Here is a 24956-nt window from a genome sequence, read left to right as displayed (position 1 = left end):
TATTTTCTACTTACAGCTTCATTCTACAATCTCTCACACTCAATGCTGCTAGAATTTACTCCATAGTCATCAAGCAATGAAAGCTTTTTTCACTAGTGTAGGAAGGAACTGCAGATGCTGGTTTAAACTGAAAATTGACACAAAAAGCTATTGTAACTCAGTGGGATAGGTAGCATCTCTGGAGAGAAGAAATGGGTGATGTCTCAGGTCGGAACCCTTCTTCGGACCCTTCTGAAGAAGGGTCTCGACCCGAAACGTCAAGCGTTCCTTCTCTCCAGAGATGCTACCTGTCCCGCTGAGTTACTCCAGCTGTTTGTGTCCCTCAAAAGCTTTTAACTGTACCTCGGTACACGTGAAAATAAACTAAACTAAACTGAACTGAACTGAAACTGAAATCCCTCACCCCCCTTTTATCTTCCTTTACCTAATTTTTCCCCAAACTGGTGTACCTTCTCTCTTAACCAATCCCTCATTTCATCTCTTGCCACTGTGTCTTCAGCAAAGTAGCAAAGATACATTGAGCTTTTGAATTTAATGGCTTGATGGCTTGACTCAGTAAACCATAGAGTCATAGAGTGATACAACATGGAAACAAGCCCTTCAGCCCAACTTGCCCACACCGGCCAATAATGTCTCAGCTACACTAGTCCCACCTGTCCGTGCTTGGTCCATATCCCTACAAACCTGTTCTATCCATGTACCTGTCTAAGTATTTCTTAAACGATGGGATAGTCCCAGCCCCAACAACCTCCTCTGGCAGCTTGTTCCATACACCCAACACCCTTTGTGTGAAAAAGTTACCCCTCAGACTCCTATTAAATCTTTTTTCCCCTCACCTTGAATCTATGTCCTCTGGTCCTCGATTCCCTTACTCTGGGCAAGAGACTCTGTGCATCTACTCGTTCTATTCCTCTCATGGTTTTGTATCATCATTTTGTTCACCATCTGTGAATTCCTTCTCTACTTCTGACCCCATAAGCCACCAGGAGTTATTTTAGTGCATTGCCATTGATGAAGATATTTCTAATAAAAGGATAAAAGAAAATCACAAAGCTTTTTTTACCTATATTTAAAAAATTAGATGATAACCAGAAAGAAGGTAAGACAGCTCAAGGATAAAGGAGGGAATTTGTGCTTGGTCTGGCGATGTATATGAGATATTAAACAAGTACGTTGCACCTGTTTACACCAGGGAGAAAGACATAGAGAACAGTGAGATCAATGTGGAGAATATTAATAAGCAAGGGCAGTTGGAGATTAAGAAGTCACGGTGGCACAGCGGTAGAGTTGCTGCCTTACAGCGAATGCAGCGCCGGAGACCCGGGTTCGATCCTGACTACTGGTGCTGTCTGTACGGAGTTTGTACTTCTTCCCTGTGACCTGCGTGGGTTTTCTCCGAGATCTTCGGTTTCCTCACACACTCCAAAGACGTATAGGTTTGTAGGTTAATTGACTTCAGTAAAAATTGGCTTGGTAAATGTAAAAATTGTCCCTAGTGGGTGTAGGATAGTGTTAATGTGCGGGGATCGCTGGCCGGCACGGACCCGGTGGGTCGAATGGCCTGTTTCCACGCTGTATCTCTAAACTGAACTAAACTAAACTAACGGAGGAGGTGGTGTGGCTCTTGAAGAGCATTAAGGTGGATAAATCTCTAGAACTGGATGTAACTTAACCCAGGTTACTGAGGGAGGCAGATGTGGTGATTGCAGGAGCCTTGACAAAGATCTTTGCATCTTCTCCAGCCACAGGTGAGGGCGCAGATGACTGGCATGTAGCTAATTGGTGTTTCTTTCTTTAGAAGAGAAGTAGTGAGAATCCAGGGAATTATGGGCCAGTGAGCCTCACGTCAGTAGTAGGGAAGCTATTGGAGATGATTCTTCACGATAGGATTTATTCCCATTTGGAAGAGAACAGGTTAATCAGAGACAGTCCGTGTGGCTTTGTACATGGGAGGTTGTATCTTACTAAGAATTTTTTTGAGAAGGTGACAAAGGTGATCGATGTGGGTAAGGCAATGGATGTTGGCTACATGGGTTTTAGTCAGGCATTTGATAATGTCCCCCATGGTTGGTTGATCAAGAAGATTTAGATGCATGGGATTAATAGTGACAGGTTTGTAGTGACTGATTAATAATGACTGGTTCAGAACTGGCTTACTGGTAGAAGACATAGGGTCGTGGTGGAAGGGCAATATTCAGGCTCGAGGCCTGTGACCTGTAGAGTTCTGTAGGGATCTGTGCTAGAACATAGATATGTGCGGGATACAGAGCAGCTACAGAAATACAGATGGTATTTAATCCAAGCAAGTGTGAGGTGTTGCACTGTGATGTTAAATATCAGGGGAAATATATACAATTATGGCATGACCCTGAACAGCATTCATGCACAGAGGGATCTTGAGCTCCAAGTCCATAACCACCTGAAAGTGGCAACACAAGTAGATAAATGGTAGAGAAGGCATATGGTATGCTTGCCTACATAGTTCAGTGTATTGAGTATAAGTCAGGAAGTCAAGGTGCAGCTTTATACAGCTTTGGTTAGGCTGCATTTGGAGTATTACATGCAGTTCTGGTCATCCCATTACTGGAATCATGTGGAGGCTTTGGCAAGGGTTCAGAGGAGGTTTACCAGAATGATGCATGATTTTAGTGGGGGGGGGGGGGGGGGGCTTTAACTACAGGGAGAGATTGGACAGACTTGGATTGTTTATTCTGGAATACTGAAGGTTGTGGGAGACCTGATAGAAGTATATAAAATTATGAGAGGCATAGATAGGGCAGCCAGTTAGAAAAACTTCCACAGGATGAAAAAAAAATACTAAAGGGCATAGCTTTAAGGTGAAAGGGGCAAAGTTTAAAGGAGATGTGCGGGGCAAGTTTTGTTTTACGCAGGAGATGTCGAGTGCCTGGAAAGCACTGCTGGGGGTGGTGGTTGAACAAGGAACGTTAGTGGCATTTAAAAGACTTCTGGAAAAGCGTATGGATATGGATCATGTGCAGGTAAATAAGTAACGGGCTTGGCTTGGCACAGACATCATGGGCCGAAGGGCCTGTTCTTGTGCTGTACTGTTCTATATTCTAAGATCTCCAGCTTTCTGCCTCTCTATATTTTCCTCTTTAGAACCCAACTCTTTGGAAACTTTTTGATTATCTGCTTTAATATTTTCTTCAATGGCCCGATATCAGGTTTAATAACAGTAGCATTCCTGGGATTGGTGCCTTGGGGACTTTTAATTGTGTCATTTGAAATTGTCACTGTGGCACAAACCAGCTTGTGGATCATGGCCTCGAATACCTTGCGGATGTTTCTTCTGGACTCCATCTCTCCAACTAAACTCCCTTTCCAGTACTCGGCCTGAAATTTTTTTGAAGACTGACTTTGAGCGTCCAAACCACCTCTCCCATTTATGTCACATACCACTCTGTTACACACTACAACCTCACTACTCAAAGCCCCAATGGGAAAGTTCTGATATCTCACCAATATTCCCACAACTCTTGTGTAGGAAGGAACTGCAGATGCTGGTTTAAACTGAAGATAGACTCATAAAGCTGGAGTAACTCAGCGCGTCAGACGTCACCTATTCATTTTCTCCAGAGAGGCTGTCTGACCCGCTGAGTCACTCCAGCTTTTTGTGTCTATCTTTCCACAACTCCTCTTTCTTTCCACACCTTCTCCTTGACTCCTGACCTTGTGGTCAAACCCTCAAGCGCTTCCCTTCATTATTGCAAAGAGTGCAGTAAAATTCTTTAGATGGTTGTCATCTAAGAAAATAATTTAATGCCAAACTTGCTCATATTTAGACAAAATAATGACTCACTAATTCTGTATATACAGCTGTAAATGAGATGAAACTTACCAACATCAACAGTGAGATAAGGCAAATACGATTAAGATTAATGCATCCCTTATCTCATTTGATTCTTCAAGGTACAGTCCATTCATATTCAGACACAATAATTCAGGGGAGTCAATATTTTTTTAGATTCTTATGTATTGTTAATAATCCATGGATATAACTAAAGTAACAGCAATTTCTCAGCAACAACTTATGTTCATAGGCCATAGGAGCAGAAATAGGCCATTCGGCCCATCGAGTTTACTCTGCCATTCAATCATGGCTGATCTATCATTTTATCTCAACCCCATTCCCCTGCCTTCTCCCCATGATTTTTGACACTCTTACTAATCAAGTATCTGTCAATCTCCACTTTAAAAACACCCAATGACGGCCTCCACAGCCAATTGCTGCAATTCCAATTCCACCTTCTGACTAAAGAAATTCCTCTTCATCTCATTTCTAAAGGTACATCCTTTTATTCTACGTATGTGCACTCTGGTCCTAGACTCTCCCACTAGTGGAAACATCCTCTCTACCCAAGCCTTTCACTATTCGGTAAATTTCAATGAGGTACCCCTTCATCCTAAACTCCAGCGAGTACAGACAATGCCGTCAAACGTTCATCATACGTTATCCCAATTATCCCCGGAATCATTCTCGTAAACCTCCTCTGGACCTTCTCCAACGCCAGCACATCCCTTTTCAGATATGGGGCCCAAAACTGCTCACAATACTCCAAATTCAGTCTGACCAGTGCCTTAGAAACACAAAAAGCTGGAGTAACTCAGTGGGACAGGCAGCATTTCTGGAGAGAAGCTGAGTTACTCCAGCTTTTTGTGTCTATCTTCCGTTTAAATAAGCATCTGCAGTTCCTTCCTACACAGTGTCTTATAAAGCATTACATCCCTATTTTATATTCTAGTACTCTCCAAATAAATGCTAACATTGCGTTTACCTTCCTCATTACCGATTCAACTTGCGAATTAACATTTTGGGAATCCTGCACCAGCACTCGCAATTCCCTTTGCTCCTTCGATTTCTGAATCCTCTCCCTATTTAGGATATAGTAATGCCTTTATTCCTGCTACCAAATTGCATAACTGCACACTTTGCTGGAATGTATTCCATCTGCCACTTCTCAGCTCACTCGCCCACTCGCCCAACGTGTCCAAGCCCTTCTGCAGGGTCCCTACTTCCTCTACCTGCCCCTCCACCTGTCTTCATATCATTCTGCAAATTTGGCTACAATGACTTAAATCCCTTCAACCAAATCACTGATACACAACGTGAAGAGTAGCGGCTCCAACACAGATCCCTGCAGAACTCCGCTAGTCACTGGCAGATGACCAGGAAAAGCCCCCTTTATTTCCACTCTTTACCTTCTGCCATTCTGTCAGCCTTCTATCCATGCTAGTATCTGCTCTCTAATACCATGGGTTCTGGTATATTCTTCTGAATGGAAAAACAGTTGCCACGCAGTTCATAGTTGAAAAGGAATGTACGCAGAGTAGAAAAAGGAGATATTAGAAGGGACAACCAAAGTTCTGTCAAAGAGGCGTTATTAAGAACAGCAACAGTGAAATGAGATGGAAGCAAAGAAATGGCTGTGGAAACAAAGAACTGCAGATGCTGGTTTCCAAACAAATTGGCTACCAGTCTTGGGACAAATGGAGAGCCAGACTGTATACACAAGGCTGAAGTTGAATGAATGAGAAGTTCAGCAGGTTCTGGATGTAAGACTGTGCTCCAGATTTTGAGAGGAATAAGATGACATCTCGACCCGAAACGTCACCACCTATTCCTTTGCTCCGTTGATGCTGCCTCACCGGGTGAGTTTCTCCAGCATTTATGTCTACCTTCGATTTTTCCAGCATCTGCAGTTCTTTCTGAAACACTGTAATTAGTCATTTAACATCAAAGCACTCGAGGAAAACAGAATGTTAGATCAGCAAGGATGAGGTGATAGAATGTTGGTACCGAACATGATGCCAAGTTAAACCGAGCTCCTGTGCCTGTAAATGATCCACATCCCTCTATTCCCTGCATTCCAATGTGCCCATCTAAAAGCCTCTTACATGCCACTGTCGTATCTGCCACCACCACCACCCCTGGCAATGCATTCCAGGCCCCCGCCACTCTTTGTGTAAAGAAAACTTGCCCAGCACATCTCCATTCAACTTTTCCCCTCTCACCTTATGGCTGTCCCCACATTTTCATCCTGGGAAAAAGGTTCTGCCTACCCTGGTTATGCCTCTCATTAATGTATATACTTCCATCAAATCTCCCCTCAACCTCTGTTAGGTGAACAAAATGAGTGGGCAAAGAACTATCTTGAAGAGGGAGGCATCCAATGAAATTGAAAATAATCAGTCGTTGGGACAGAGAGGGCATTGGGGTCAGACATTTATTCAGGCATAAATGAGACAACAAGGAAATGAAAGATTTGATACTTACGAGCAAGGTTGCAAGCTGAGGCAAGAGGGAGATTCATAGCTGGAGATTGGTATAGATAGAAATAAAACTGATTGATTGATTGATTGAAAGGTAACAGAGGGGCAAATTGATCATGTTGAACATTGAAGAGCATGTCAAAAGTCAGAGTTAAGAAGGAACAATGTCGTCTGGCCAGGATCACTGAAAATCTCTTTTTATTTCGTTTAGTTTAGAGATACAGCGTGGAAGCAGGCCCTTCGGCCCACAGAGTTCGCACCGACCAGCGATCCCCGCATGTTAACGCTGCCCTACACACACTAGAGACAATTTTACATATATACCAAGCCAATTAACCTACACACCTGTGTGTCTTTGGAGGAAACCATAGATCTCGGAGAAAACCCATGCAAGTCACGGGGAGAACGTACACATTTCAAAAGGACAAGCACCTGTAGTCAGGATTGAACCCGGGTCTCTGGCGCTGTGAGGCAACAACTCTACCGCAACACCACCGTGCCACCTGTTTAAACCTTTAAGGAAGACTGTTTTAGTGCTGTGGATGGTTGAAAACCTGATTAAAGAAATTCAGAAGAAGTGGTCGAAGAGGTTCATCCCAGTCCATCATCGGCTCTGACCTCCCCACCATCCAGGGGATCTATCGCAGTCGCTGCCTCAAAATGGCTGCCAGTATCATCAAGGACCCACACCATCCTGGCCACCCACTCATCTCCCCGCTACCTTCAGGTAGAAGGCACAGGAGCCTGAAATCTGCAACATCCAGGTTCAGGAACAGCTTCTTCACCACAGCCATCAGGCTATTAAACTCGACTCAAACAAAACTCTGAACATTAATAGCCCATTGCACTTTATCTGCTTATTTATGTGTGTATATATACATATTCAATGGTATATGGTCACACTGATCTGTTCTGTATGTATTTATGCCTACTATATTCTGTTGTGCTGAAGCAAAGCATTGTCATTGTCCTATCTGAGACACATGACAATAAACTCTCTTGAATCTCTTGAATCTCTTCTTGAATGAATCTGAGCAGCATCATCGTTGAAAACATTAGCGACGAAGTGGTGGTGGTTTCCAATGGGAACGATGACGGACGCACCACACGTCTCTGTCCTCCAGTTTCTGCGGACTTCCGCCGCTGGAAGTACAGGATTTTGTTGTGTGTGCTTTATCATCGTTCCTTACAATGCTGTGTACGACAGTGATCTCAACTTCTAGTGAAGTGTGGATGGTCAGTGGCTCGCTAGAAGCTCATCCGCCCTTTGACAGGTCTTGTTTTTGGTCCTGCTGGGGGTCCACAGCCCCCTCCTCACCTGGCAAACCAGGTGGGGTAGACGGTTTAGTCGCCGACTATCCAACCATGGAGCAGGTAGCACGGGATTACATGGTACCTGTGGCGAGGGGTACTCACCCCCGACCTGATCTGAGCGCAGTGTATTTAAAAATTATACAGGAAAATAAAATTTTGGATGGATACGCGGTATTTGTGTATTTTAAGGAGAAAGGGATTTTAATAATGCTAGTATCATGAAAGTTAGATTGGGAAGTAAGATGGTTAAAAGGTCAGTGGAAATGGCTGTCCCAAACCTCCCATGTTTATATATTATCATTAGGCGGTGAGCGGCACGGTGGCGCAGCGGTAGAGTTGCTGCCTTACAGCGCCAGAGCCCTGGGTCCCGGGTTCAATCCTGACTATGAGTGTTGTCTGTACAGAATTTGTACATTGTCTCCATGACCTGCGTGGATTTTCTCCGAGATCTACAGTTTCCTCCCACACTCCAAAGATCTACAGGTTTTTAGGTTAATTGGCTTGGTATAAATGTCAATAGACAATAGACAATAGACAATAGGTGCAGGAGTAGGCCATTTGGCCCTTCGAGCCAGCACTGCCATTCTATGTGATCATGGCTGATCATCCCCAATCAGTACCACGTTCCTGCCTTCTCCCCATATCCCCTGACTCCGCTATTTTTAAGAGCCCTATCTAGCTCTCTCTTGAAAGCATCCAGAGAACCTGCCTCCACCGCCCTCTGAAGCAGAGAATTCCACAGACTCACCACTCTCTGTGAGAAAAAGTGTTTCCTCGTCTCCGTTCTAAATGGCTTAATGTCAATTGTCATTTGTGTGTGTAGGGTAGTGTTAGTGTGTGCGGGGATCGCTGGTCGGTGCAGACTCGCTGGGCCGAAGAGCCTGTTTTCGCGCTGTATCTCTAAACTAAACTAAACTAAACTAAATTAATATATTGCCTTTTGGCCAGAATCAGTGAAATCTGAACACACTATTTCCATTCCATTCTTCATTTGACATTCTGAAAGGTCATCCCTTCTGACAAAGTTATCTGACTATAAACATATCTCATAGTTCATAAACCACACCAAAGTTGTTTCTCATCTGTACTAGCTTTCCCTTCTGGTTAAAGAATTTCAGCTCTAGGTAGCTCTAGGGTAGCGGCAACAAGAAAGCCATCAATAAAAAAATCTTGATTTCCCAAAAAGCTTTAGGTCAGCATAGTTTTACAGCTGTTAGATAAATTCCACATCATTCAAATAATATTCAATTGCATTCAAATCGATTGCTACCTCTAAGGCATGAAAGTATGTCCTAAAATCCTCACAATTATTACCTCCAAAGCCTGAAGATCTCTGACTGACTGATCTCCTCCCTCTGTTCAATATCCATCTTCACATCAGCAAAGAACACAGAAAACCTGGCAGAGACCTGCATGCCCAGAGGCCACTGTATAATGATGGAGGGTTGGATAAGATAAAGAAGCTGCTCGTTAATGATCAAATGCAGCAAAATCCAAGAATGGTAGCCAACGTCATATGTATCAATGCATCATCAAATACTGCCATTCTTGGCAAAATAACTTCAGAAAGGGTAGTTGCTGTGGGCACACATACAATCCCGCTCTGGGCCACAGAATAATGTTGAGCACAAGACCAAGGGCCTGTGTCCGTAATATGTCCAAACACCCACAGTACTCTGTCAATAGCAAAATACAATCCCAGTTCAATATATCTCATTCCAAACAACTAATACAGTATGTGGCTACTGTTTAAGAAGGTCTAAGCACTCATCTTTAATCTTGTCTTAAGGTCCTGATTTTCGGAATGCATTTGGATGAATAGGAGCTTTAGGGGATCACAATAATTTAGTGGTATTGTGTTTCATAACTCATACTAGAACTAATAATAGCTGCAGGGGACTGGTTTAAAATGTATCAGGAATGCAGAAAACACAGAGGAATGAAGTTGCCCCTCAAAGCAGCGGTAGAGATGCTGCCTCACAGCGCCAGACTGGGGCTCGATCCTGATGATGGGTTCAGCCTGGGTTTGTACATTCTCCCTGTGGAAGAATGCATGGGTTTCCTCAGGGTTCTCTGGTTTCTTCCCACATTTCAAAGACGTGCAAGTCTGCAGGTTAATTGGCTCCTGTAAATAGTCCCTAGAGTGTAGCCGTGTAGGGATGGTTCTGCTTCGACTTGGTGGGCCAAAGGTCCTCTTTGCTCACTGTATCTCTCAACTCTAAATGATTATTTTCCACTTGGTCATCCTTGTAGTCTTTGTGGAATTTTTTTAAATATTCGAATCAAAATATTTAACTTTAATTAAGGTTATAGTTTAGTTTAGTTTAGAGGTACAGCGCGGAAACAGGACCTTCGGCCCACCAGATCCGTGCGGACCAGTGATCCCTGCACATTAACATTATCTTACACACACTAGGGACAATTTTTACATTTACCAAGCCAATTTACCTACAAACCTGTACATCTTTGGAGTGTGGGTGGAAACCGAAGATCTCGGAGAAAACCCACGGAGGTCACGGGGAGAACGTACAAACTCCGTACAGACAGCACTCTAAAGCCCCTGTCCCACTTAGGCGATTTTCCCGGTGACTACAGGCAACCAGGCTGTCGCCACATGGTCGCGGGGTGATGCCTGTATGGTTGTGAGTCATCTCCACAAGTCGCCTAAAGAGTCGTAACGTTTCTCTGGTCGCCACTGGATTTTGAAATGTTCAAAACTTTTCGGCGACTGTGGGCTTGACGTAGCTTGTCTTATCCTCTCATAGGTTCTGTCGTAGGTTGTCGCCAGGAGACGTTGGTTGTCACTGGGTGCTGACTTCGGTGAATTCCATTGGGGATTACCTACGTCAACCTACGTCAACCGGCGACAGGTACCGGCGACTGAATTCAGTTGTCGTCAGTTGTCACCGACAGGGTCGCTGCTTGTCGTAGATTGTCACGGGTGGACGTAGTTTGACTTTGGTTGTCGGCTGTGTGGATGTAGGTTGTCATAGGTGTGTTCATAGGTGGACGTCCCAATGGGTCGTTGGTTGTCGGTAGCTTGATGTCTGCTAGGTGGTAGGTTGGTGTAGCTTGTCGTGGACATTGTCGTGGCGGGGGGTTCAGTTCCCGCTTTTTCGGCGACCTGCTACGACTGTGACAGTCACCGGCAGTCGCCAAAAAAATCGCCTACGTGGGACAGGCCCTTTAGTTGGGATCGAACCCGGGTCTCCAAGTGCTGTAAGGCAGCAACTCTACGCCACCGTGCCGCACATAGTTATACTATGATAAACAAGATTATCGTGGATGCAACATTGGGTTATACCTCACAATAACATTAAAATTCGGAACAAATGAGGGAGGTGATTTATTTAATTGATTTAACTTTCATTTGGTATGCTATTCTGTCAAAATCACAATATATTTAAAGAAAGTTTTGAGTGCTTTCAAGTATTTATTCTTCCATTATCCATTCCTCTTGATGGCTGCTTTCAGTTTGAGATAATACTGTGAACTAATCACTGTGGTGGCACTAAGCACAATGTCCTGAGCGTTCTTTCAAGGCCAGACCTGATATCGTCGTTCTCATCTTTTCTCCCTCTGTAACAGGTCACCCTTCACCATTGCTTTCCCAAGTATTAGTGATAGCCAGTGATACTGGCCATGCCAGCGTCCTCCAAATCAATCTTTGCTGACAGAAGTCAGCGACATGGCCCTCCTCTCTGTCTTCCCTTCAGGCCATGAATGATTCCCTTGCATCCAAATGATTCAATCTGAATGCGGGATTCAAAGTACAGCTTGACCAGAGCCCTCAACCTCAGAATTAATCTCTGCATGGTTGCAAACAGAGCGCAACATTCCAATTGCCTTGTTTGTTACTGCAATGACTAGGTGCTAAATTTATCGCCAGTCCAGGAAATGTACCCCCTTTTAGCTAGTTCAACGCCATTGATTTGAATATGAATACACTTTAATTATTCGTAGGCCATGGAAGGCTTTGACACTTGTATCTGTTTGATTTCTTTTGCCATTGTTTGACTGAATCTTTAATTTCTTCAGTTTCTTCTGCTCCATCAGTCTCACCAAGTAACCCTGAACTTTCCACTTTAGATTCATCTGTGAAATAGACCAATTGGTGTTGTGTTTTTAGGTAAATTTACAAAGTAGGGGCTAACTTCATGATCCATGTCTACAGCCAAAATCATTTCGCTAACTAGACTTGATGTTTCAGTCCTTTCCTGAACAAGGTTTTGCCTTAAGTATAGCAGTCGTCATGCAAAGCTGTATTTAAGGCTTTCTGGGCTCTTTTTTGTTTGACAATATACACTTGAAATCTCACTTCCTCAAAAACAAGAATCTTTGGAAGGTAAAAATTGTGCTTTTTTTTGTTTAGTTTAATGATACAGCGTGGAAACAGGCCCTTTGGCCCACCGGGTCCGCCCCGACCAGCGATCCGCGCACTTTAACACTAACCCACACACTAGGGACAATTTACACATACACCAAGCTAATTAACCTACAAATCTGTATGTCTTTGGAGTGTGGGAGGGAACCAAAGATCTCGGAGAAAACCCACGCGGGTCACGGGGAGAACGTACAAACTCCGTACAGACAGCACCCGTAGTCAGGATCGAACCCAGGTCTCCGGTGTTGCAAGAGCTGTAAGGCAGCAAGTCTACCGCTGCACCACCGTGCCACCAGGAGCTAACTTCGTAATCCATCTCTCCAGCCAAAATCATTTCAATAACGATACTCAATCCTTTCCTGAACAAGGGTTTGCCTCAAGTTTAGCAGTTATCATACAAAGCTGTGTCTAAGGCTTTCTGGGTTAATTTTGGTTTGGCAGTATACACTTGAAATCTCACTTCCTCAAAAACATGAATGTTTGGCATGTAAAAATTGTGCAGTTGTGTTATGTCACTGTGGAACATGATATTGTAATATTGCCATGAAGTAGATGTGGAAGCAAATTACACGATCAGAGAAAATTGATACCATAGCACCCACCCCATGGCATTGGTAACTTATTTTTTAATTATTTTAAGAGAAAAATATTGAAATGATATGTATGCTATAATTAACTACAGGACATTATTGTTTGGCTTAAAATACAGAATGATGGATAAATATTTTTTCCTCTGACAACACATGAGATAAATTTTGTTAGTAATTGACAGTAATTAATTTTAAGTTTGCTCTTAAACATAACATTTGGAATTTTTTTTTTTTTACTGACTTGTACATTCAACATGTTCGCATTCCAATTCATCATTATTCCACGTGCATTAAATATCATTGTGGTAAAATAAGAGGCATTGCTAATTCCTCTCACTCCCACTATCTCAAAAGATTGTTATTTTCTTTGTGTATTCTTGATAATATATAAGGTACACAAAAATGCTGGAGAAACTCAGCGGGTGCAGCAGCATCTATGGAGCGAAGGAAATAGGCAACATTTCGGGCCGAAACCCTTCTTCAGACTTGATAATATATACATCTGCCATAGATTTTATCTCTGATGGGTATTTGTTACATAACAACTGAGGAATTAGAAGATACAGTTGCCCCACGTTGGGCATTAGTTTAGGGCAGCACAGTAGCATAGCGGTAGAGTTGCTTCCTTATAGCGCCAGAGACCCAGGTTCGATCCTGACCACGGGTGCTATGTGTACGGAGTTATTATGTTCTCCCTGTGATGCATGGGTTTCCTCCAGGTGATCTGGTTTCCTCCCACATTCCAAAGACGTGCATGTTTGTAGATTAATTGGCTTCTGTGAATTATCCCTAGCGTGTCGGACAGAACTAGTGCATGCGTGATCGCTGGTGGGCATGGACTCGGCGGCCACAAGAGCCTGTTTCCACACTGTACCTCAAACTAAATTAATCTGGTTGGTCTCAAATATGTTTTGATTCAAAATGTTCTTTATACTCTATGAATCAGTCAACATTTCATTTAAAGGGGTGGGCATTTATAATGACTTGAATATGAAATATCACAGACCTAGATCAAAATAATATTTGTGCCATTAGCTTGAGAATCTCTGTGTATTTGTACATTTCCCAGACTGATGGTGCACTATGAATAAAAGGTTGTAAAATCAACTGATGGCAGTGAAAATCAATCAAAGCAACCACATTACATAATATCACTGTACATTCTCAGCCTGGTTGCTATAACCTAATACCATCTTGAGAAAAGATGCTAACTTGGAAACAATGTCTGAAGCAACAACAGACATTCCGTATCTAATCAGCCCACCCAAATATAATTATGGAGAGAAAATTGCAGGGTTTCAAAGATCAGAAACGATCTTTGTTCACCTTTTAAAATACAAAGATTTACGAAAATGCTATTAACTCATCATCCTTAAGTACTTTTTTGGTAAATTGAAATGAAACCATTAAAATACCTCAAATTGTGATGATATACTACCTTCAGCTTAAAGCTATGTTTTACTCCATGCCGTCTATGTTACATCAAAAAATAAAATCATGTGAATACTTGAAAATATCCTGGGCAACTTCAGCGTTATAGGTAATGCATTCTCAACACTTTTAACATTTCTTCTGCCCTGTATAATTGTTTGTACTTAGTTAAGCAATGCAACTCCTTGAAACCTAGGGAACAGATGTGTTTCAGAATTCCTGACCAAAGTGGGAGAGTCTAGGACTAGAGGTCTTTTAGGATGTCTTTTAGGAAGGAGATGAGGCGCAAGGTCTTTAGTCAGTGGGTGGTGAATATGTGGAATTCTTTTTTACAGAAGGCTGTGGAGGCCGTCAGTGGATATATTTAAGGCAGAGATAGAGAGATTCTTGATTAGTACGGGAGTCAGAGGTTATGGGGTGAAGGCAGGAGAATAGGGCTAGGAGGAAGAGATACATCAGTCATGATTGAATGGCGGCGTAGACTTGATGGGCCGAAGGGCCTAATTCTACTCCTATCATTTACGATCTTGTGATCTTATGATATGTTATGATATCATTTAAGATATTCATTGAAGATGAGCAGGTATAATTCTTACCTTTCGACCTGCTTCATTGTTGTGCAGGTTCATCAGCGTCCTGGCATTTTGTTTGATTTCTCTTGCATCTATAAAGACCTTGGAGAATCCTATTCCATATCTGATGTCTGCAGAACAGCCTCCCCATTTCCAGCCTTCTTCCTGGTTGTAGTGGCCCTGCTTTTCTTGATCGCAGCCACAGTCACTCAGGTTTCCCTGGGTGCATGCAGCAGTGATAGCATGCGCAACTCCGGCAGCAATAATAGCATAAGTGAAGGCTGCTTCTCTGCTTCCTGCAATCAAGACATTGGAGCACAATTATTAAAAGTGCCGAGAGACTCGGATTAATAACAGCATTTTTATGTTTTACATTCTGATCACACATTAATGCTTTGTGCCAAGTTTTACCCTATAAAATAATGCTTGGCAGAGCCATAACCATTAAAACTCAATAAATACATCAAATTAAAATCATAGTTTGCTTGATGTCTGACAAATTCAAACTGATGTGATGAATTATGTGATAATGTGCGATACGCATAACTATTGTGCATGTATCAAATAAAGGAATTAAACTATGTTAATAATGTCTGCAGCAAATGAATTCAAGCAGCTGACTTTAACTTTATGTTTTAACAAGTGGATTCAGGATTAACTTTTGCCTATGTTTTATGGTTATTGCATGTTCTAACACATCATCACCTACAGGGTTCACAGTTTAAATTGATAGCCTACCCCTGACAGATATTTCTATGTCAAAGATGGTTACCACCATTTATTGAGATTTCCTTTTGTAAACATACCTCCCGATTGTCTAAAGGTTATTCTAGAATGTAGAGCTTTGTACATTAATGTGTTATACGTTTTCCAACGCAGTAGTGATGGCTAGGTTTGGCCATGATCAAAAGCATTAGATTGTTGTCATCCAACATCCCATTAACTAAATATTGCTTCTTTGCCACACTGTGAAATAACTTTGTTTGTGTATTAAAAGCATTTTAACTGTTTATGTGATTGATTGATTGATTGAAAGATAGAGCATAGAAACAACTCCTTCACACCACCGAGTCCATGCTCACCATCGTTCACTCATTCACACTGTTTCTATGTTCTCCTCTTTGTCTCGATTCTAGACAGATGAGGAGCAATTTTTTTACAGAGACCAATTAACCTACAGACCTGCCATCTTTGGGATGTGGAAGGAAGCCAGAGCACCCGGAGGAATGGACAATGTGAAAACTCCACACACACACAGCACCCGAGTTCAGGATTGAACCCAGGTCTCTGGCACTGTGAGGCAGCAGTTCGACCAGCTGCACCATTTGACCACCTTTATTTAACATATATTTATACGCACATGTATTTAACAACTGAATAAAATAAAAATAAGTGTGAATTTGAGGAGTGTCAGAGATGACATGAAGGAAGGAGAGGGAGGAAGAAATCTCAGTTTCCCTTCTGTAAGAACCATTGCATTATGTACTGCATTACCCCCTTGATTGGAATTATTGAGGAAATGTTTCTGTCATATTATTGGTTATGCCACACCCTTTTCTACATTCTGAATGAATTCCATCTTTAGTAGGAACTAATTGTGTGAGAAATGGTACAGTTTGCTTCTGTGCCAATGAGATTAAAAACATTTGCCCAAAAGATTGTGGGGGATAATATAGATATATAGAAATGGGACATGTGATTTACAATTACACCCTTTCTTTGGCAGACTGAAACAATGGTTGCATGATTCATAGTGCACGATAGTTTGCTCAGTTAACTAGGGCAAGGACAGCAGCAAACATAACACCTTAATTTATTTGAAGTCAGAATAAGTTCAATGCATCGTCTTTAAGCCAAAAATCACCAGGTGCTTCGAAGAACAACTTTTCTGTTACTGTTGAGGACTCTGAAGTCTGACAATGATTTTTAATAAACTAAACTAACTGAAATGACTGATAACGTGTGTGTGCTGTAACCAAGGAACGAGCCAGTTCCCCTGAATCGCAGCCAAGAGTGGGAGAGGATTCTGATGCATGAATGAACCTGGTTAAAGTGACTGGAGAAAAGAAACGTTGTTTGTGGACAACCAAAGCAACTTAACTACAAAAGCAAAGATTTGGGGAAATAACCATTGTGTAGGAAAGAACTGCAGAAGGTAGACAAAAGTGCTGGAGAAACTCCGCGGGTGCAGCAGCGTCTAAGGAGCGAAGGGAATAGGCAACGTTTCGGGCCGAAACCCTCCTTCAGACTGAACTTCAGAAAGAACTGCAGATGCTGGTTTAAATCGAAGACAGACACAAAAAGCTGGAGTAACTCTGCGGGACATGCAGCATCTCTGGAAAGAAGGAACGGGTGACGTTTCGGGCACATTTGGAAATAAACATTTGATTGTTTTGGTTTAGAGAAATCTCAGAATATGGAAATCGCGGATTCCCGGGCTGTACAAATTCACATATGATTTCCTATCAAAAACACAGCCAAGGCAAGGCAAGTTTTTGCCTGTTTCTTTGGTTGTTTTAGTAAGAATCTGTGAGATGTGTGGTTCCCCGCTTGTTTCTGAAGAAGGGGCTCGACAGAGATGCTGCCTGTCCCGCTGAGTTACTCCAGCATTTTGTGCCTATCTTCGGTTTAAACCAGCATCTGCAGTTCCTTCCTACACTTGTTTCAAATAATAACGGGAATTTGGTTTTGCTTGAAAATTCTAAACGTGTTTTAGATTGGGGATCTTTCACCTGACCGATGTCAGGGATTAAAATTGGTCAAATATTGGAACGTGTGATGTCTTTTATCAAGGAGTATATTTCGAACAATGTTATCTTTACACGGCGATGATCTATCAGATGATGACAGATTGAAAGCGAGAGCAGATTGTACATGGTTTAACGTACCTACTCTGAGCTCCTTGCCAAACACAGTTCTCTCGCCGAGCGCAGAGCAGTTCCACCGACCGTATCGGAACTGGAATTGGCATTCGTTAATTCCCATCTGAGCCCCTTCTCCGATGACGATAATGGCATCGGGGCGACTCTGACAGATTGCCCGCTGACGGGGCGCCAGTCCCGGGATCTTGCTGCAGATAATGTTCGCTCCAAGTGCCACCACTGAAGAGAATCCGCTGTGGCAAATATAGGGGCACATTGAATGAGAAAGCAACAGGGCAAATATTTATTCACCTCAAACACCCACTCCACACCACAAATACTGCGAGATCCGTAAAGCTCCCTCGAACTTTTCCAGGTAAGTTTGCACATGTCATTTTCAAAGAATTCTCCCTTTACATGGACTCAGCTCGATCTGGATGATCACTTAAATAACTCTACCCAATGGTCAAAAGCCAACATCATTTTGAACGGCGTAAGTCGTGACTATTGACTTTCAAAACTTCCCTTCTCAACTTGACCATCCTTTACGCCCAGAGTTGATTTTTTTTGTTAGGGTTTAGCCGCCCATGTTCTGAGAATTGGAACTTGAAGGACCATGATCTGAACTAGAGTAGTTTAGATCGTCCAATCGTTTTAGGAATGGTAGCAATGGTAGTAGTGTGAACTCAGAAGGCGAACCAACTCAAGTACAGAGATTATGGAATGTATTCACGAAAAATGTAAATATCCTTGAACAGCACATTACATTATAGTGCAAGTTGTGGAGCTGCATGCTGACCAAGAAGTGAAACGTGCAACGTGGTGGAAGTTAGTTAATTGTACATGAAGAATACCATGATAGAAATACAACGCTAAAATATAACACAAATCTTGCTGGTGGGTTGATGGGAATGATATTGCACTTCACTGGGGGCAGTTCTGACACTATTTTTCATTCTTCGCTCCCCCTATGCCCCAGCGAACTCCACGAACAAAGGCGGTAAATTCTGGGTGGCAAAGGTTCGCATCTGAGATTACTGAACGAACTGTGGCAGAGGCGGCTGTGTCCCGTGTAAACCCCCCACACCATTATGTTATCGGTGAAGCCGCGTCTCCATTATCACGTTATGTACATCTGAAGCAACAGCAGAGGAGAAAGCCAGAACAGTGGCTAAATCGGTAGCATTTCCATATCCGCTTACAACCATAAACTCATTATATGTTCTTCATAAAAGATGAAGTGGCCAGGGGAACCCCAACAACCGCTCCCGCTTTATTGCGCTTTGAAACTGATCCATTCTAAAATGTTTTAGAAATCACAACATCTTAAAAAGTTTGTCTGGTAGGATTCCGTGCTCACAGTATTCTGCAATATTCTCTCGCCTACCACAGCGACACAGGTGTCCAGTCACTTTCCTATATTTAAGCGCTTAATTTATAGTTAGATTTGCTCAAAAATTGTCCCGTTCATTTACGGCAAAATCCCCCCCCCCCCCCCCCCCCCCCCCCCCCCCCCAACCACCACCACTCCCCACTCCCCGCTCCCCACAGCCGGTGGGTTTTCGGTCAGCGAAGCGCTCCTCGTCTATTCAAGAGTTAAGCTAATCACACAGCAGACATAGTTATTATACACACAAAAACACAACCACACCGCCAAAGCTTGCAGTGTAAAACGCTGGCACGGCCGGGCAAAGGCAGGCTTCCCCTGAAAGTCACTTACCCTATTTTAAGGTAGACGATTCCCACGCACAGGAAGATATGAAAGAGCCAGCGCCTGGTTTTTCGGTTCATGCTGAGAAGTATTTTTGTGCGGAGCGCTGCGATTCTTTTACTCGCGCTGATTGGAGTCCCGGTCAAAGACAGTCCAAGGTATTCGCAGACAAGGCAACCCTTGTGAACACAGTCGGTGTACTCAGGGGTAAAACCCGTCGTAAATTATAAATCCCAGTGGAGACTTGATATCCCGCACTCGTTCCTACTGTCACAGATTATCCATCATCTGTATGCATGTCACACGTTTCCACATTGAAGCGGAAGGCTGGGTTACACCGGACTGGATCGGAGCAGTCGCTCGCCACAATGAGACCCAGATCTTCCCCCCAGCTTCTATATATCTAACTAATCTATTTGGGCGTGTTCGCTGGGAAAGCGCAGCAGACCCACAAAATACCTTTCCAATGCACACACACACACTCACCTTTTACCTCGCGGGGGGGGGGGGGGGGGGGGGGGGCGAGGGGTTTGCCAACAGAGGTCGTGCAGAAATCTCTAGCAAGTTTCCATTTTTAAAAGAGGAACTCGGTGCAACCAAGACACCAGTGCATGTTCCCCAGTGTGTTCCGCGCCCACAAGTTACATTTGATTAACAACTTCAGTGCGAACTTTTTTTCTTTTAATTTCTTCTCGGTACGATAATCTGATCTGAGTAGTAGTAAAATACTTCCAGCTCGGATTTTCCCCGGTCTAAATCTTAACCTTGTTCAACGGCTGCAATATATTGTCAGCTTTATCGATCTGTTAAGAGGGGGATTTTTCCCGAGATAAACTTTCACTGAGTGCTTATCGCAAGGATTTTACAATTGCTTGCCGCAAAGAACGGATAGAGCTACCTATGGGGATTTTATGGAGCAAAGGTTTCCTCATGCTGTGTGTGTGTGGTTAAAAAATACAGGGACATGGTGACTGATCCGCCGGCGTGCCGGCCGGCCTCTCAATGCCACTTCGCTCGTTCCGACTTGTTAGATTTTTATAGACTTCTAAATCCCCACCCCCACCCTCGCTGCATTCGGAGTATGGATTAATAAATTACCCCTCTATATTTCTGTCACCAGCCGATCCTACTCTTTCAAATATTGTTCGACTGAATGGGCTGATCGCTCATTCAACACTGCGGGCAGACTGTACGCGGAGCTGTCATTATTGGACACTCTGGAAGATGGTAGTCACTGCAAAGGTTTCAATTGCTCCACCTCTGCCTGAATAGGCTCGGATTGCTGGGCCACGATTCAACTCAGTTCAAACACTCAAAGAATTCGGTTGTTTTGAGCCAATTATCCCATTCAAGTTCATCAGACAATAAAACCCATATACTTAGTCTGTTTCGCTGTCGAGACATTTGGCAATGGAACGGGCCCAATTTAAAGGGCGGTCCTTACAGAAATTACAAATGCTTATTTTGTTTAGATGGCCTCAATTCAATAAAGTGGAAATAAAAGGTGGCTAAATAAAACGTGGAGTATACAGAGCGCAGTGTTTAACCCTGCATTGTCAATCGCCTTCTTTAGGCAATGTTATTCAGACTATCCTATACATTGACACAATTTGTAAAATCAATGTGTTCCTCACAATGGATGTGGAGTGAACAAACCCGGTGATATCCGAGCATTTTCGAGTGATCAACACGTGGTTTGGAGTGAGTTGGGTGGATATTTATACTCCTGTGAATGTTGTTAATTCCAATTTACTGTGAAAGCAACATTGGAGTTAAAAATATCACCTCTATGTGCTGAATAACAACTTTATTTGAAACGGATCTTCCTTTACCATAACAATCCTCATTTACATTAAAACGTATTATATTACACGTACTGAATACATCATATATTAAACATATTTACTAGTTAGGAAGACATGAATTCTAACAATTTATAATTTATCACGAACGAGTATCTAGTTTTGCTTCTCCAATGAGGATTATTCGCTTTCGTACTGCCCAGTCCAAACCTATTTATATTTGATAAGAATATGAATATTATAAGAATATAAGGGTGGTGGGTGTATGGGACGAGCTGCCAGAGGAGGCAGTTGAGGCAAGGACTATCGCACCGTTTAAGAAACAATTGGTCAGGTGCGCGGATAGGACAGGTTTAGAGGGATATGGGCCGAACGCGGGCAGGTGGGACGACTATGGCTGGGACGTGTTGGCCGGTGTGGGAAAGTTGGGCCGAAGGGCCTGTTTTCACGCTGTATCACTCTAAGAACCAGAGGCCAAGAGATTCACCCATTTCAATGCATAGGAACGGGGCCCATGGTGGTGAATACTGCCAGTGACGGTGTATGTTGATGGCCTCAGTTTGTTTCTTTATCGCCGGTTGCCCAGTGCGGGCTGCCCTTTGTTGAACAATGTTGCTGGAACGTGGTTTTACGCACAAAGTTCATCCCCACCCTCCCCTCTCCTCTCTGAGACTTCACTGAGACTTGTGGCTTGGCCATTCCGCCGCATCGTTCACGGTTTTGTGAATTGATTTAACTCCTTATGCGCAGCCCAGGAAACATTGCATTTGAAACTTGTATAGAAATAAACGTGTATTTATTACACCGTGTAATGCTACGTCCCGATTCTAGCATCTAACACACCTCAACAAAACAGTGCGACTGGTTGATGGAGAATACAATTAAATCAAATAAACCACGCGGTTACTGGATGTGGAGTGTAATCCGACGAAGGTTATTGAACTGCGGGTCGGAGAGGTGGCTGCACTTTTAAGCTTGTATAAGATAAATCAAAGACTGTATAGTTAGTTACACTGCAGAGCTGTTCAACGTCAGGTATCTCAAACGCAACGGATCTAAACTCTAGTGTAGGAAGGAAATACAGTTGCTGGTTTACACCGAAGTTAGACACAAAATGCTGGAATAACTCAGCGGGACAGGCAGCATCTGTACCGAAGAAGGGTCTCGACCAGAAACGTCACCCATTCCTTCTCCCCAGATATGCTGCCTGTCCCGCTGAGTTACTCCAGCACTTTGTGTCCATCTTCTGCATTTAAACCCTTGTCTTACTGGTCGCCCACTTCTCTGTGGCAGCTGGCACGGCCAACGACTCTTGGTCCTAGCCATTTTGGCGTTCCGGTGTCGTTACAAATAGCCACTTGCAAAAGCAAAACCAGCAAATCATGAATGGCATAATGGTTTGAAATAACACAGATTTAGTAGTCCAATGAACAGAGGGTGGCTGACCCCCAGATGGGTGCACTGGTGTAGTGGGGATAGGGGGTTGAGGAGATCACTCTGGACACAAAATGCTGCAGTAACTCAGCGGAACAGGCAGCATATCTGGAGAGAAGGAATGGGTGGTGTTGCGGGTCGATACCCTTCTTCAGACTGATCAGGATAACTCTGGACTACAGCCTGAGAATCGTTCTCTCAAAACTTGTAAGTGTTAACTCTTTAAGTATCTGTGGTTTAGAGTTTTTTTTTTAAATTCCAGTGATATCTATTCGATGCCATCCCAAACAAAGCATCTGGACAGGAGGACCAGAGGACAACGGTTCAAGGTGAAGCGGGAAAGATTTAATAGGAATCTGAGGGGTAACGTTTTCACACAAAGGGTGGTGGGTGTTTGGAACAAGCAGCCAGAGAAGGTAGTTGAGGCAGGGACTATCCCAACATTTAAGAACCAGTTAGACGGGTACATGGATAGGACGGGTTTGGAAGGGATATGGACCAAGCGCAGGCAGGTGGGACTAGTGTAGCTGGGCATGTTGGCCGGTGTGGGCAGCTTGGGCCGAAGGGCCTGTTTCCACGCTGTATCACTCGATGACTCTATGACTCTAAACAAAGCATTTGGACATCTCAATACCTGTTGAAGTTGGCCGCCTGCTACAATTAAATTAAACCCTGTGCCCAGTTCAAATGGCACGAGTCGAGCCTCAGGCCACCTGGTTTTAAAGATATGCTGCCACATTTACACAGCAACCCCCCCCAGATCAGTCTTCATTTATTATACTAGTTGGTACAATTCCAAATTGGTCCTTCGGAGTAAGTGTGGTCAGATGACGAAGTTTCAGGTTAGTGAGTGTAGATCTTTATTCTTGGATTGTGGGGATATTCAGATAGGAATGTAAAGGCATCTTAGTGTAGTGTATTGAATTAGCACAGTGGGAGCAGCGTAGCGTTAAGTTAACGTGAAAGTGAACACTGCAATGAAGGCAAGTTAAGACAGCAGCCACAGTCACAGTCAGTATAAGATTAGTGTAAAGTACCCGTCTAAGGACTTTTTAGAAGATCCACAAAAATAGGAGGAAGTGCTTTGAGAAATGGATTTAAATGTTTATTAAACGTCACGTGGCAAGTGTTTCAGAATATTATTATCTTCCTATTTATGTATTCCGTCAGACAGAGTAAAATATCAAAACCTATCGCGAGAGTAGATAATAATTGATAAACATATGGATCAGTTTTATTTTACTTTACATCTGAATATACTACCGGATGGCACACGGAAATACGTGGAGTTTGTTTACTAAATCCACAGGAGGGAAACCAACATTTAAACGAGCAATGGGCCGAAACTTAAAAGATTGGCACTTGATAGAAGGTAGATAAAAATGCCGGAGAAACTCAGCGGGCGAGGCAGCATCGATGGAGTGATGGAATAGATCTGGGTCATGATTCCTTCGCTCCATAGATGCTGCCTCAACCGCTGAGTTTCTCCAGCATTTTTGTCTACCTTCGATTTTCCAGCATCTGCAGTTCCTTTTTAACTAAACATGCACTTAATAGAATGTAGGTGGGGATAAATTGTTCTTAAACCAGCTACATTTCTCACCGATCTCTGCCACTGTACAATAATGTGGCTAAACACAGGCAGAAATCCCTGGCCACTCGCCATCCCACCCCCCCAGGTATTTTCATTCACAACTAGCTTATGGAACTATTTTTTTAAGCTCAAAAATATAATTAATCATTTGGAAAAAACTAAGTAAATCTCATCCAATGTATGCATCGGGTTCCCTAATTCCTTGAAATTTGAACTGAGAGAGTTGTGCAAGGTTTTACTGTTGACAGCACAATACGCGACTGTAAAACTGAATACACGACTGTATCTATTGCATTTAGATCTACATGGACAATGTGAATTCTATATCATTTAAACGAATATTACTATGAGTATTTGGATAGCTCCAAATCCCTCGAATAAACCTCATTTGTTTGTTTTTTTCACGAGTATTAAAACTAGACGTGACAACTAGTCTTAATATATTTTAGTATTGAGCAGGTGGACACAAAATGCTGGAGTCACGCAGCGGGATAGGCAGCATCTCTGGAGAGGAATGGTCTTCGAGCATATATGTATATTCGTGTATAGTCTTTTCTTTGATTGGATAGCACACAAACAAGGGCTTTTCATTGCACCTCAGTACACTTGTCAATAATAAGCTAAACTAAATTATACCAAGATACAATCTCAACAAATAAACAATAATATATACACATATATACACACACACATATATATATATATGTATATATATATATATATATATATAATCTTCTCCGTGGATTGTCACCTTGTCGTGGTGGAGAAGGTTGTGAGATCCTGAGAGTGATGCCGTCTGGAGCTATGCTCCTGGTAGGGTCACCCATAGCGGTAAGGTCGAGGGGGAGGAATCTGACAATGAGCAATCCAACCAAGATCTCAACGGTGGAAAAGGCGGAAGATGGCTGACCTTAGTGGAGCGTCACAACGTCTGGGAAGGCGGATGAAGGCTGCAGCAGAAAAGGGTCTCCT

The 24956-nt window shown here is 43.0% G+C and overlaps 1 protein-coding gene across 1 annotated transcript in view; it reads right to left on the bottom strand.

Moving 5' to 3' along the window:
* Positions 1–19665, bottom strand: part of wnt7a (Wnt family member 7A) — a 37876-nt gene extending 18211 nt beyond the window's left edge. Inside the window, exons 1-3 of the mRNA XM_033037196.1 lie at positions 19164–19665; positions 17471–17697; positions 14607–14878 (exon numbers count right to left, since the gene is read on the bottom strand). Coding sequence (XP_032893087.1) covers positions 14607–14878; positions 17471–17697; positions 19164–19234 — 570 coding nt within the window. The 5' untranslated portion in view covers positions 19235–19665. The remainder of the gene's footprint in view (positions 1–14606; positions 14879–17470; positions 17698–19163) is intronic.
* Positions 19666–24956: the final 5291 nt, after the last annotated feature.

Source organism: Amblyraja radiata, chromosome 18, assembly GCF_010909765.2.
Source record: "Amblyraja radiata isolate CabotCenter1 chromosome 18, sAmbRad1.1.pri, whole genome shotgun sequence".
Taxonomy (NCBI): Eukaryota; Metazoa; Chordata; class Chondrichthyes; order Rajiformes; family Rajidae; genus Amblyraja; species Amblyraja radiata.
This window is presented reverse-complemented; position numbering and strand designations above follow the sequence as displayed.